Source organism: Homalodisca vitripennis, chromosome 5, assembly GCF_021130785.1.
Source record: "Homalodisca vitripennis isolate AUS2020 chromosome 5, UT_GWSS_2.1, whole genome shotgun sequence".
In the NCBI taxonomy this organism is placed as follows: Eukaryota; Metazoa; Arthropoda; class Insecta; order Hemiptera; family Cicadellidae; genus Homalodisca; species Homalodisca vitripennis.
The window spans coordinates 8136991-8150157 of NC_060211.1; the positions used below are offsets into that span (position 1 = coordinate 8136991).

At 34.9% G+C, this 13167-nt stretch overlaps 1 protein-coding gene across 1 annotated transcript in view; it reads right to left on the reverse strand.

Annotated features, from left to right (window-relative positions):
- Window positions 1-8752: 8752 nt before the first annotated feature.
- LOC124363347 (tripeptidyl-peptidase 2-like) overlaps window positions 8753-13167 on the reverse strand; it is a 28183-nt gene continuing 23768 nt past the window's right edge. Inside the window, 2 exon segments of the mRNA XM_046818595.1 lie at window positions 8753-9312; window positions 11772-11940. Of these exon segments, the coding sequence (XP_046674551.1) occupies window positions 9100-9312; window positions 11772-11940 (382 nt within the window). The 3' untranslated portion in view covers window positions 8753-9099.

The following is a 13167-nucleotide window of genomic DNA, read 5'->3' on the forward strand; positions in this document are numbered from 1 at the left end:
GATTTTGGAGATAATTTTTGCTCGTCTAACTTCCAGTTTTATATTTCTGGAACTTTAACAAAAACAAGATGGTCAAGCATATCTTGGAACTGATAATGTTAGATTAATCGATAATTTTATACCGTTTTTATTTTCTAAGATTGAAGTAAGAAAACACAATAAATTGATAGAAGAAGTCGAAAAACTGTGGCCAATTAAGCACTATTAAAGGAACCATTTGTTATTCCAAAAGTGATGTTATTTTCAAACAGTTTTGAATCAACTTTTAAATTTGGACAATTTGAAGCGGTCGGTGATTTAGCACATTTCGGCTTAGGATTCTTTGAAAATGTAAATTTTCCAATCTATAAAGGTGGATTTTACATTAGTTTCATAAGAGCTGAAGACGATGATGTGATTCTGAAGACTGCAACTGGAAATGTTATGCCTGTTGATGGCAAAATTACAATTAACGAGTTTTTCATTAGAGTTCCAATGATTGATTATAAAACCACGAGTAAAATTAGATTGATTGATGAAAATTACAAAAAGTCAAAACATTATGTTTAATTTTCTAGATTGGCAATGTATTGAACAAAAAGGTATTTCCGGAACAACTTATTCGTTCGATATCACAAATATTTATAGAAATATCTTCAATCCCAAGTTCGTTATCATCGGTTTTCAAACAGATAGACAGAATAATCAAGAAAAAAATCCTTCAAAGTTTGATAGTTTGGATGTGAAAAATATCAGAGTAAAATTGAACGGTTCTTATTATCCAGATGAATTACAAAATTTAAACATTTCCGGTGGTCTTTTCAGAATCATGTATCAGATGTATCAAGATTTTAAAGTCAAAGTCAAAGTCAAAAGTTTCTTTATTCATATACATCAAGTACAGAGATAGTGTCAAAAAGTAAGTTATTACATTTATGTGATAATAATAATCGATAGCATCAAAATTCATGATTTGTCTGATAGTTTGAGACATCCAGATAGAATTCTTGAAGTGTATAGATGGCCCGTTGAGAGAGTAGTTTCCAGAGTGCAGTCTTCAGTTCTTTTCCCTTCTTCGTCCGTATTTCTGTTGGTAGGCAGTTGCTCAGCTTTCTTCCCATGTAGGTCGGTTTCTTCTCATACTGCGTTAAGTGGTGAGTGGGAAGTTGGTACATTGTTGAGTTGCGTGTGTTGTAGTAGTGAATGTCTTCAAGCCTTGTAAGGTTTTCTCCGTCCACGTACATCACGAGTTCTTGGATATAGAGAGCTGTCACAGTCAAGATATTTAGGGTTGGAAAGGCCTCTCTGCAGCTTTCCAGGGGATGAAGGTTTGCAAGGATTCTAATTGCCTTTTTTTGGAGGATTAGAATTCTGTTCATGTTGGTTTTTGAGGTTCCTCCCCATACAGCCAGTCCATATCTTATGTGTGTCTCAAACAGAGCGAAGTAGGCAGTACGTGCAGTAGTCAGATCTCCGATAGCTTTGATCTGCTTGAGGGCATACAAGCTTGAGTTCAGTCTGTTACATAGCTGGTCAATATGAGGGGTCCAAGATAAGTTAGAGTCAACTAAAAACCCCAAGGAATTTGGTTTGGTCAACTAAGTTCACTTCTGGTAAGGAGTTTATTTGCCCTGATCTTCTTCCAAATCCTAATTGGCTAGTTTTGGAGGGGTTCACCACTAAGTCGTTTCCATCACAATATTGATATGCCATATTGACAGCAATATAAGCATTCAGGCACAGATTTTCAGGAGAATGGTTGTCGAGGATTAAAGTTGTGTCGTCTGCGTACATCAAAGTTTTAGTGTATTCACTTAAGTATTCTGGGAGGTCATTAGTAAAAAGAATGAACAGCACTGGGCCCAGCACAGATCCTTGGGGCACACCTCTTTGGATTGGCAGAGGTTGCGACCGAAATGCCTTGGTGGTTCCTTTTACTGTAGACTTAATTTCAACTACTTGACTACGGTCTTTGAGGTAACTCTCAAACCATTTTAGGGCCGTTGCTGTTACACCCAGTGCATTCAGTTTCTTCAGTATGAGGTCGTGTCCTAAGCAGTCGAACGCTTTGCTGAAATCGAGGAAGATCGCTGTAGTTAGGTTCCCATTTTCTAAGCTGTCAATTACTGATTCTAGTAATTCAATCATTGCTGTGGTAGTTGATTTACCTTTGACAAACCCATGCTGAGAGCTTGTTATCAGGTTGTTGAGTGTACAGTGTTCTAGAAGCCTGGTGAGTACTACTTTTTCACAGAGTTTTGCGACCGTTGGGAGTAAGGATATGGGCCTATAGTTGCTTAATTCTGTTCTACTACCAGTCTTAAATTTTGGATATATTTTGGATATTTTTAAAGCGGAGGGAACGTGGCCTTCATTGAAAGATTTATTGAAGATGTCAGTGAGGGGGCAAATTAGTTCTTCTGCACAGTGCTTTAGTACTTTTGTGGATATGTCGTCAATTCCTGCTGAGTTTTTGGATTTTAAGCTTTTAATAATTGATCTTAACTCCTCTTGGGTTGTGGGTCTTAATGATCTGAGTTCACTGGTGTGTGAGTCCCTCCAGGGAGTTCAACTGGTCTCCTGGCAGTGCCATTATTACGATCAATGGTGTATTTTGCAATGTTGGCAAAATAATCATTGAACTGTTCAGCTACAGCATATGTGTCTTCAATAAGTTGTCCATTGATGGTCAGTTTGAGCTGAGGTAAGGTGTCTTGTTTTTTTGATCGGACACTATTAATCGTTTCCCAGATTGTTTTTGACTTATTTTGGGAGTTGGTAATTTGATCTGCGATTCTTTGACTTCTTAGGGTCTTCAGTCTTTGGTCATACTTTTTTTTTTAAGTCTGTCGCTTTGATTCTGTCAGCAAGATTTCCTGTGGTTTCAAACTGGTTGAGGTAAGCTAGGTAATCATTCTTCTGAATTAATGCTTCTGCATCTGCAAAGTGTTTAGGTTTGGTCTTTTTAGTCCTGGCAGTTTTAAGAGGGCAAGCAGTGTCCAGAGCTATTGTTACCGTGGTTCTGTAGTTGTTGTAAGCTTCCTCTGAGTTTAAAGATGTATACACTTTTTCCCACCTTTCATTTATTAACAACCATTTCAGCTCATCCAAGTTTCTTCCTCCAATTGCTCTGTGCACTGATTTAGGTGTTTTTATTTCCTCTAAGTTGGTGATAGTGCACTTCTGGGCTGTGTGATCAGCGAGTCCAGTGTTAAAGACTGATATGTCAAGTGCTTCAGTGATCATATTGGAAGCAATCCAGTCTATAGATGATTTTGATATAGGAGTAATTCTTGTGGCTGGCAGATCAACTCTTTGAATATTATGGTAAGCGAGCATTTCGTTTAATTTTGCTGTGTTTCTGTCTGGCTCCAGTATATCAACATTTATATCTCCCATGATAATGAGATGTTTATTTTCGACATGAGTGTAATCTATTATACGAGTTAATGTGGCTATTGTATCTTCTAAGTTACTATCAGGTGATCTATATGTGCCTATGATGTAAGTAATGTCTTTCTTAAAAAATTATCTTGATCATTGCGACCTCACATGAAAGTTCTTGGCAATATTGTGACACATCAACCTCCTCAACATAAGCTTGTAGAGCATCTTCTACAAAGATAGCTACACCTCCAAGTCTGTGATGGGTGCGGCTGTAGTGGGCTATTAGTTCAAAGCCAGGTAACCATTTAATGGACTCTATCTGGTTTTGTCGGAGTCCATGCTCTGTTAAGATGATGACATTGAGTTTTTCCAGCTCCGCTAAGTGAAGGAGGCGATGGGATTTGCTTTGTAGTCCTCTTATGTTTTGATGCAGGATGGCAAGTCTTCCTTTTTTTGAGATTTTTTGTCTGCCTTGCTTTGAAGTGCTCAAGTCTAAAAAAGATGATTCCTTTTGATCACTTCGAGGTTGTGTACTGTTCTCCAGAACCATGGTTGTCGCTCTGCTTGGGTAACTATTAATGATTTGCCTGTAGTGGTCTATGTTTTTGTTGAAGAACTCCTCTATTGTTTCATTGTGTGATCGTAGTCTTGCATTTAGGGGGGGATGGTGTGTTGTGATTTTCCTAAGTGAGGACTGCTTATTTGTGGCCGTGTCAGGTTCTAATCTATTGTTGTCACTCCTGGTCATATCCTGGTTCAGTTTTTTAAAAGGAGTTTGGCTGTCTCTCCTGGTCATTTCCTGGTTCAGTTTTTTAGAAGGAGTTTGGCTGTCTCTCCTGGTCATATCCTGGTTCAGTTTTTCAGAAGGAGTTTGGCTGTCTCTCCTGGTCATGTCCGGGTTCTGTGTTTTGAAAGGAGTTTGGCTGACTTCCCTTGTAGTTTCTTGGGTCATGATTTCAGCATAACCTTTTTGTTTTACACCTACTGCCTGTTTTTCATTTGTAGAACTGATGCCAAGTAGTGAGATGTCAGATGAAAAATTATTTTTCACATTGGTAAGGAAGGTTGATATGCAGGATTTGATTTTTTCCTCTTGATCCTTCAGTTTCCTGCATAAGAGGTCGTACTCCGTCTGTAAGGTCATAAGGTTATCATTCTTGGTTTCAATTTCCTTTTTTAAGTGTTCTTCTGTACAAGATGAACTTTGTATTTGAGTTTTAAGTAAAATAGTGTCTTGTTCGAACTTAAAAGAGTTTTCTTTCAGTTGTCTCTGTAAGTCGTTAATAGTGCTGTTTAACATATGCTTGTCGCTCTCCGCTTGGATAATGATTTCTTCTTTTAGACACATTTCTTGGTTTAATTTTCTGTTTAGATGTTGGGTTTCGAGATGGAGTTCTTGATTTCTATCTTGTAGAGTTGCATTTGTATTTTCAGAGAGTTTCAGAACATCCTCCAGGTCTTCGGCATCTTTCAAAGCAGTTTTCAATCTGCATACTTCAGTTTGCAGATTAGCGTTTTCGGTTCTGCTATTGTGCAGTTCCTGTTTAAGTTCCTCATTTTCCTGAACAAGAAGACTGCCTGCCTCAGCAGCTAGTGCCAGGGAGGTTTCCAAGTCCTGGCCCTCTTGTTCATCAAAAAGTTGAATTTTCTTTTGAATAACAGCTAAGCTTTCAGGGCCTGGGGAAGATTTACTTTGTGGAGATGAGATTTTTTTGTTGGGAGATCTAGCTGGGGTATATACTGTTTTGCAGTCACTGCAAATCCAGGGCTCGACATCTGGCTTTGACATTTTTGTGAGGTTCTTTCTAGAAATATTTACACACTCTGCATGGTACCACATTTGGCAGTGGCCCGTGCACTTTATTCCAGAATACTTGACCCCAATAGTACATGTACCACAAGGATATTTAGTTGGTGGCATTTTATGGTATGTAAATTATAGAAATGTATAAATGAAATATATAATAAAGCTGGTATATAACTATGTCAAATTTCTTGAGGTCATTGAATAATTCTTGAGGCCAGATGATAAAAATTGTAGCAGTTTAAATTCGGTGTTGAATTAGGCTAACGATTCCCCTGTCAACAATGCAGTGCACATTATAGAGTGTTGTTTATGTCTAAGGACAGTGAGTGTGTATTCAGCTGGTGTGTCTATTACTGCACCAAGGTCAGATATTTTCAGTGTTTTGTTGAGATTTGACTGGCTTCTCCGGTTATGTTGGTAAAGTTGTCAATCAGATTAGAATATTAATACAGTTTTTTGGTGGACCTTTGGCTGATTGCTTCAGTCAGAATAAAGTAGTCAATCAGATCAAAATATTAATACAGTTTTTTGGTGAAGCTTTGGCTGGTTGCTTCAGTCAGAATAGAATAGTCAATCAGATTAAAATATTAATACAGTTTTTTGGTGGAGCTTTGGCTGATTGCTTCAGTCAGAATAAAGTAGTCAATCAGATTAAAATGTTAATACAGTTTTTTGGTGGAGCTTTGGCTGATTGCTTCAGTCAGAATAAAGTAGTCAATCAGATTAAAATATTAATACACTCCAACCAACCAAGTGCTGGCTGGTATTGAGGTGTATAGGGTTGAGTATAGGATTTGCTAGAATGAATAATTATCACAGCTAGCAAGGTGGTCGAGGCAGAGCAGTTGTGTGTGGTCAGGTGCTGAGGTTGCACTGTCAGCAGATGCTGGGTCACCGCTCCCGTCTGTGACCTCGCTCTGTACTGTGTGCTTCTGCTGTACAGCTGGATGCTATTACAAAGTCTAATACGTCACTATTTCTTGTGAGTTGGCTGTCCTAATGACGTCATTAAACCATTGTATGTGAGAAATGGTTAGTTGTCTTATATCTTGAGTCACTGAAGTAATTTTTTTTTTCTTTAAATGGTCTTGATAGATAGTGTGAAGAAAAGAGAGAAATTGTTGTTAATTGTTGTTAAGAGAAGTATTAATAACAGTCTGTGGGCTATGGCAGTTGGAATGCCAGCTCAGTGTGTAGCAGTGATTTATGTTTTTTAGTGATCTTTATGTGAGTATATAGTGATAACTTATTGCTAGTTTAACTCACAGTCTCTATGTAAATCTGAGGTGAGCATTTTGTGTTCCCTAGACATCTTTTTCTAGCTTTAAAACTCACTTTTCACTGCACTCACTAATTCTTTATGTTTAACAGGCGGCCATGTTTAATGAAATTAAGAAAGTTTACTACAAAAATATGGAAATGTATTACAACCCCAAAGAATTTATAGCAAATAGACCCATTTATGTCATTGATACAACAAAGAGTTTGACAAATATTTCTAGTTCAAAGAACGATATAATTATCAATATGGATTTTCAAAAAGCTGTTACAAACGCGATTTGTTATGTGGTTGTGGTTTCTGAGAAATTTTTAGCCTATGATGTGATTAAGAACGATATTAGAGAAATTCAGTAGTTAATGATGTTCATATTGTTCTCTTTCATTCCTTCTAAAACTTCAAAAATATACTCTTTCGCCGATGAAAAATCTCGATTTCTTCCGGAATAATCTTTATAATCATAAACAAAATATCCTAAATAGTTGTACAATAGAATGAAATTATTTCTTTTTATCTCGGTAGTTGAAATATAAACATAAACATTTGCGCTGAAAAATTTATATCTCGGCAGACTTAGTTCCATAGCTTCCATTTATTCTTTTTGTAAAAATGGAAGAGTATAATGCCAACTGTTACAAGTGTTATAATAGAGGAGAAATTATTGATAAAAGATTAGTTTGTAGAGATTGTAATTTAATTTTGTACGAAAGACCTAAGCCTAAGAAATTTCGAAATAAATTAACATATTTGAATAATCTGCTTATGAAATTACAATACGGAGACAAGAAGCAAACAAAATTTGTTACAGAATTTAGAAAAAAGAACAAAAATTTTTACTTATCTCTTGGAACCATTGACAAAATTATTTTCCTTTTCAAAGAATACATTAGGTTTGTTGGTTTAAATACACACGTTTATTATGAAAAGATATTACCTGTATTTTTTCATTATCTGGATGTTGAATTTGTCTACGATTTTAAGCCAGAAATCCTCGATGATTTTATAGTACACTTGGAGAAATTAAACGAGGAACCTCTTGAAAAGAATGCGGTTTTACTCACATTCTCCCCGACTTCTCGAGTGATTGTTAGCAAATTTCATTATTTCCGTTTATAGATTTTTTATTAAGATTTCTGGATTTTTTCATTAAAACAGCTTAAGAAATTAGAAGCCTACAATGAACAGTAAAACAGCTATAGATTCGGTTATTTAACATTCGTGGTTTCCTGTTAGATTTCTTAGATTTGTTTATGGTTCAATGGACAGTATTTTACATTCGTGGTTTCCTGTTAGATTTCTTAGATTTGTTTATGGTTCAATGGACAGTATTTTACATTGATTTTCTGACTGTCCCAAAAGTGCGCCAGAATCGGCATATTCATATCTACTTATATATATATATATGCATAGTTTGTCAGAATAAATGTTTTTCTAAATACTGAAAATTCCAAGAATATTGATTTTTTTCTCTTGTAGTACACTAATATTCTTATAGTAACTTATTATTCATTTAAATTTCAATTAATTGTAGTATTGCAGTTCTTACGTGTTACAACAATATTAGTCTAATTTATACTAACAATTGGTTGAAAAAGGAGTTAAAAAAAATTATTTAGATGGCGCTGTACTTGTCACGGAACGGTTCCGTGATATAAATTTTAAGCCCAGACTAGCTGCCACGGAACCGTTCGGTGATACAAGGCCAATGGGTTAATACTGAACCGTTGTTGCTATCAAAAACATCACAATTCATGGGACCTTTCCACAATACGCCACATGCTGTTATGAAAAATTGTTGTGAAGGAAACATGATTTTTCCGGACATTTGCCATCGTTCAATGAAACAAAAAAATCAGTAACACTACATTTCGAGACCTGCAATCTGATCTCTTCTTCAGATAAATATCTAACCTAACACATATTTACAAACTAGGTTAAAATAAACAAACCATACCAGAGTGTTGTGACACATCTAAGTCAGGAATTACAACCACCATGTTGTGTGTCAACTTCAGTAACTCCAAAACATGCACTTAGAAAAAAAACAACAACACTAATTATTAAAACTGAACTACAGAATACAGGTCACAATAGTGCATTCGCCGACCAACCACCTACGACTTACCAGAGGTCAATAGTAGTGTGCAAAAACTATTTGAGTCTTAGTCTAACTATAACTCACTGAAGTTATGAAATTTATAAATTGATAAGTTAAACCTATAATTACAATAAATTTATGATACTGTATATTAAATATAGAGATAAAATAAAACAGATGATCACAGAAATAAAACACAGAAAGTAAACGTAAGTGATAATATTTAATAAAAACTTTCTTAATGACCATAATTCATTACATTTCATAGTAAAATACAAACAAATTGGATTAATTTAAAGTATTATTATAAATACATTCTTGATTCTAAAATTGATTTATTAATTCTTGATAAATGTTACCGCTGTAAGAACGCCTCATTTAATGTAAATGGTACACGATATTTATGTACAATATCCGTCCGATGCACCAGTTACAGAATAAACTCGACGAAAAAACTTTCCCGACCGTAATACTGCATAAATCAAAGCACAAACTTTATAAAACGTTTTATTTGACTATGTATATGTAGTTTGTACACGTGAACTAGGGCTAGAACGGCCGATAGGCAGGTGGGTAACGTGCTGGAGTAGTGGACGAGAGCAAGTCGGCCGCGTGCTGCCAACCCAGTTGCTTCATCGCCCACACTGTGGCCTCCTCCAGATCCTTGGTAGGCTTGTCCTCCGCGAGCTTGGCCAACACCTTCAGCATGCGTCCGTAGTGCTGGTGAACACAAGCGTGCCACACCACAAACTGTCCTGTCACCTGAGATTCAATAAGCAAGTGTTCACATTCACAACTATAAATAATGTGTGAAGACGTTTATGTATACAATTTATTATAATGTCCTTTACAAATCACAAATATTGTAATTTGTAAACATTCGATCTCCTCACTAGTATAAAGATATATATAGTCTGTATCGTTAAAAGAAAATAATATTGTGACCGTTGTCTATTGCATGAATAATTTTATGCTTAGTGGCAATAAAACATTCTTTATTCATAATTCCAAGTCCAGATATTATTAAATTTTAAAATCGATCAATTATATGTAAAAATTAGCCACATGATGATTTATGATATCATTAATAATCAATCCTTTATTAGCATTTTATTTGAGAAAAGCAAGTCATATTTTTTTACAAAATTGTAAATCATGGTACAAATTTAGGATAGAGTAAGTGAAAATAGTCATTTTTTTACAAAAACAAGAAAAAAATATAACAAATGATAAATTTTACAAACTAAACATGGTCAATTAGTTTAAATAAAATTTAACAATTAATAAAATATATATAAATTAAATAACATCAACAACATAGCAAAAACCAGAGTCGATAAACAATTTTAAAATCACAATATAAAATACTGTAACTAAATCAACAAGAATAACGGCTTACTAAAATATCTCCAATTTAGAAAAAAACTACATATTAAAGTAAATACATGCTATAGAACATTTTCCTGCGTAAACTCAGACACTCTGTAATAAGCTTCTTTAAATGACGAAGTAAATTACTGTCAATTCCAAGTAATCAGTGAGTTGCAATAATCTTAATTGATATTTATAGCATGTCAGCTGATTGCTCTGGGTACAAATTATTTCTTCTAATTTAATAATCTCTTTGGCCCTATGCATTTTCAAGATTAAGTAATTATAAATTGGATTCTTTCGGGGTACTGAGCTACACCTTCTATTTAACCCTTTTAGGACCAAACCAAAGTTTGACATGTGCAAAGAAAATTTTTGCGTTTTTCTGGCCATGCTCCAAGAACTGTGCATATTAAAAATGTGCGATTTTTCAAGCGTTTGATAGAAAAATCATATCTTCAGAACTAATTACTGTACAGATTTGTTTTTAGGCTTAAAATGTTTATAATTAAATTGTTCATTGTGAAAAAATAAATTTAAGTCATTATATAGCAAAAAAACAATTTGATTTATCTGTTTATCAAATAAAAAAAAGAAAAAAAAATTAAAAAATTGAGTTTGTTCTTCAATAACTACCAAAAATAAGAATAAATTATGTGTGGGAGGAAATGGTATTTATTAGTTCTACAACATATAATTCTCTATAACTGTACAAAATTTGAAAGCCCTGGAATAAAAAATAAAAAGTTTGTAAATTAATTAAATTTTTCTGTAACACTGGTTAAAACACACTTTTCAGCATTAGCCTAACATACAAAACCTTATAGGCTACTAAGGATATTATTCGGTACTTTGGGATTATACTGACCACACCGGTATGAATAACACAAAAATATACATTTATAGAAACAAAAAAAACAACTCTTTAATTACAAAATTACAAACTTACAACGATTATCAATTGTTAATGGGGTCAGATTCCGTTATATGCCCCCAACGCTTAAACTTTTTTCAATGAACTTAGAACGTTATAAAACGATGTAGTTGAGTAACATAACTAACATTCCATCAATCAACAAGCATATCCAGGTATTGTGATCGGTATTGTTGTCGCTGTTATCTTATCTTTCTCGAGAATCCCGATTACGGCAGGCCGTGCGGCATCACATGATTGTAAGTTTTTTGCACGGTACATAAAAACAAGTTTTGTGTGTTTTTTTTCAATAAAGAGTTTAGTTTTTGTTGAATTTTTGTGTTTGTAGAAATGTAGGGGTAAAACACGGAAGTACAACAATGCGACGCACCAGCTGAACGGGCGGCGAGACTGCAATCACGTTATCTACTAGACCGTTCGACTTTGACCTCTGTCTGAGGATGGGGAGGGGTTTGCGATAAGACAATTCCTGTTTTATATTGACGAAATTTGTTCTACGCTAATCTAGTAATCAGTAGAAGCAAAATGTCAAATAACGATTCATGTCTGAGTGTGGTCGGTATAATCCCAAAGTACCCTGACAACATTACGATGCAACATGGCCGTAAAATATTTTTTTCACCAAGCTGATGATTCCAAAGACGTTTAAAATTTGATATCATAGTAAGAACATACAGGGAATAGAAAAATAGTATATTTATTCCATATAGAAGATTAAAATATCCCTTAAAAAATATGAAAAGTCCGCCGGCGATAAATCAGACGGCTGGTCCTTTTCGCATAGTACGCCGCCGGCGATAAATCAGACGACTGGTCCTTTTTGCATAGTACGCCGCCGGCGATAAATCAGACGGTTGGTCCTTAAAGGGCTAAGTTAGACATCCTAACTCAGTGAAGACAAAAGAAAATGTGTTACCTTGTCGTTATTGTCTGAAAAGCGCATGAGCTCGAGATAAGTTTTGTCTATGTCTTCAAGGGTTGGTTTAGGCACATCCGCTTCTAAAGTAGCCTTCAACAAACGACACTGAACACTTCCGTAGCGTGAAAGCGCATCTATCAGTGCAGTCTTCTGGCGATCCATTGTTCTGTAACAATACCACTAACATTAGTCCAATAGTGATAATAGAGACAGAATAGAGATTTGAGTCATGAATAAAACATGACAATGTAAATCTTACACAAATAACTAAAACAATAAAATAAAAACTTCATATGCTATAAGCACAATGTTTTTATGCCTTATGTGAAATTAAATATTACTATAACACATTCAAACGGTTTTACTTTATTTCGGTATATTTACAATTAACTCAGTAAAATAAGACAAAATAAGGATGCAACCTCGGAATGAAAGATAATAAGCTAAAAATTTGCATATGTCTTTATTTCGATGGTATAAAACTTACCTCAAAAGTCTCATATAAACACGTGTACGCGACTTCAGATATTTAAGATATTTACAATAAATAAATAAAAGTCATTTAGTGTAAGGGAAACGAGATATTTGCAAAAAACTGATTTTCGTGAACTTTGACCTTAAATATCTGAAGTCGCGTACACGTGATCATATGAGACTTTTGAGCTAAGTTTTATACCATCAAAATAAAGACGTATGCACATTTTTAGCTTATTATCTTTCATTCCGAGGTTGCATCCTTATTTTACCGGACTAAATGAAAAGATTCAAATTTATACATATATTACAATGTATAAAAATATACAGGGTAGTATAAAAAATGTTCCTCCCTTTTCAAAGAGAGATAAAGGGGGGTAACTTTAATTTTCAAATTGCAACCCCTATATTGAGATATATAATTTTAAAGATCTATTCAATAGAAAACACAACAACATGAATAAAACATCTCTAACGTTCCTAGCAAAAGGTATGGGCAAATAACCCCTTATATTTTAGGGTGTATATTAAGTCCTGATACACCAGGATATATTCCAAACGGATTCAGATATTGATTAACAACTTCACCATACTTATTAACATGTTCACGCCGATGTGAACCCCATTGGTTACACAGGATCTTTCCCAACTGCCGTTGTGTACCCAGTCGGCCTTTTGTTAAGTGCGTTGTGAGCAGACATGAGACCACATACACCTCAATGATCCAAGTGATGAGGGAGTTGCTGCAGACAGCGAAAGGTAAAGTGATTTGCATCATCCTGTATGCTCTGGGCATGGTGCTGAAGTATTCCATCACCTTTATAGAAGCTCAGCTTTTGCGACAAGTGGACGTTGCTTCACATGTCTATTGACATTAATAGGTGTTACCTAGATTACACTAGAACGGTGTAGTCTTTTT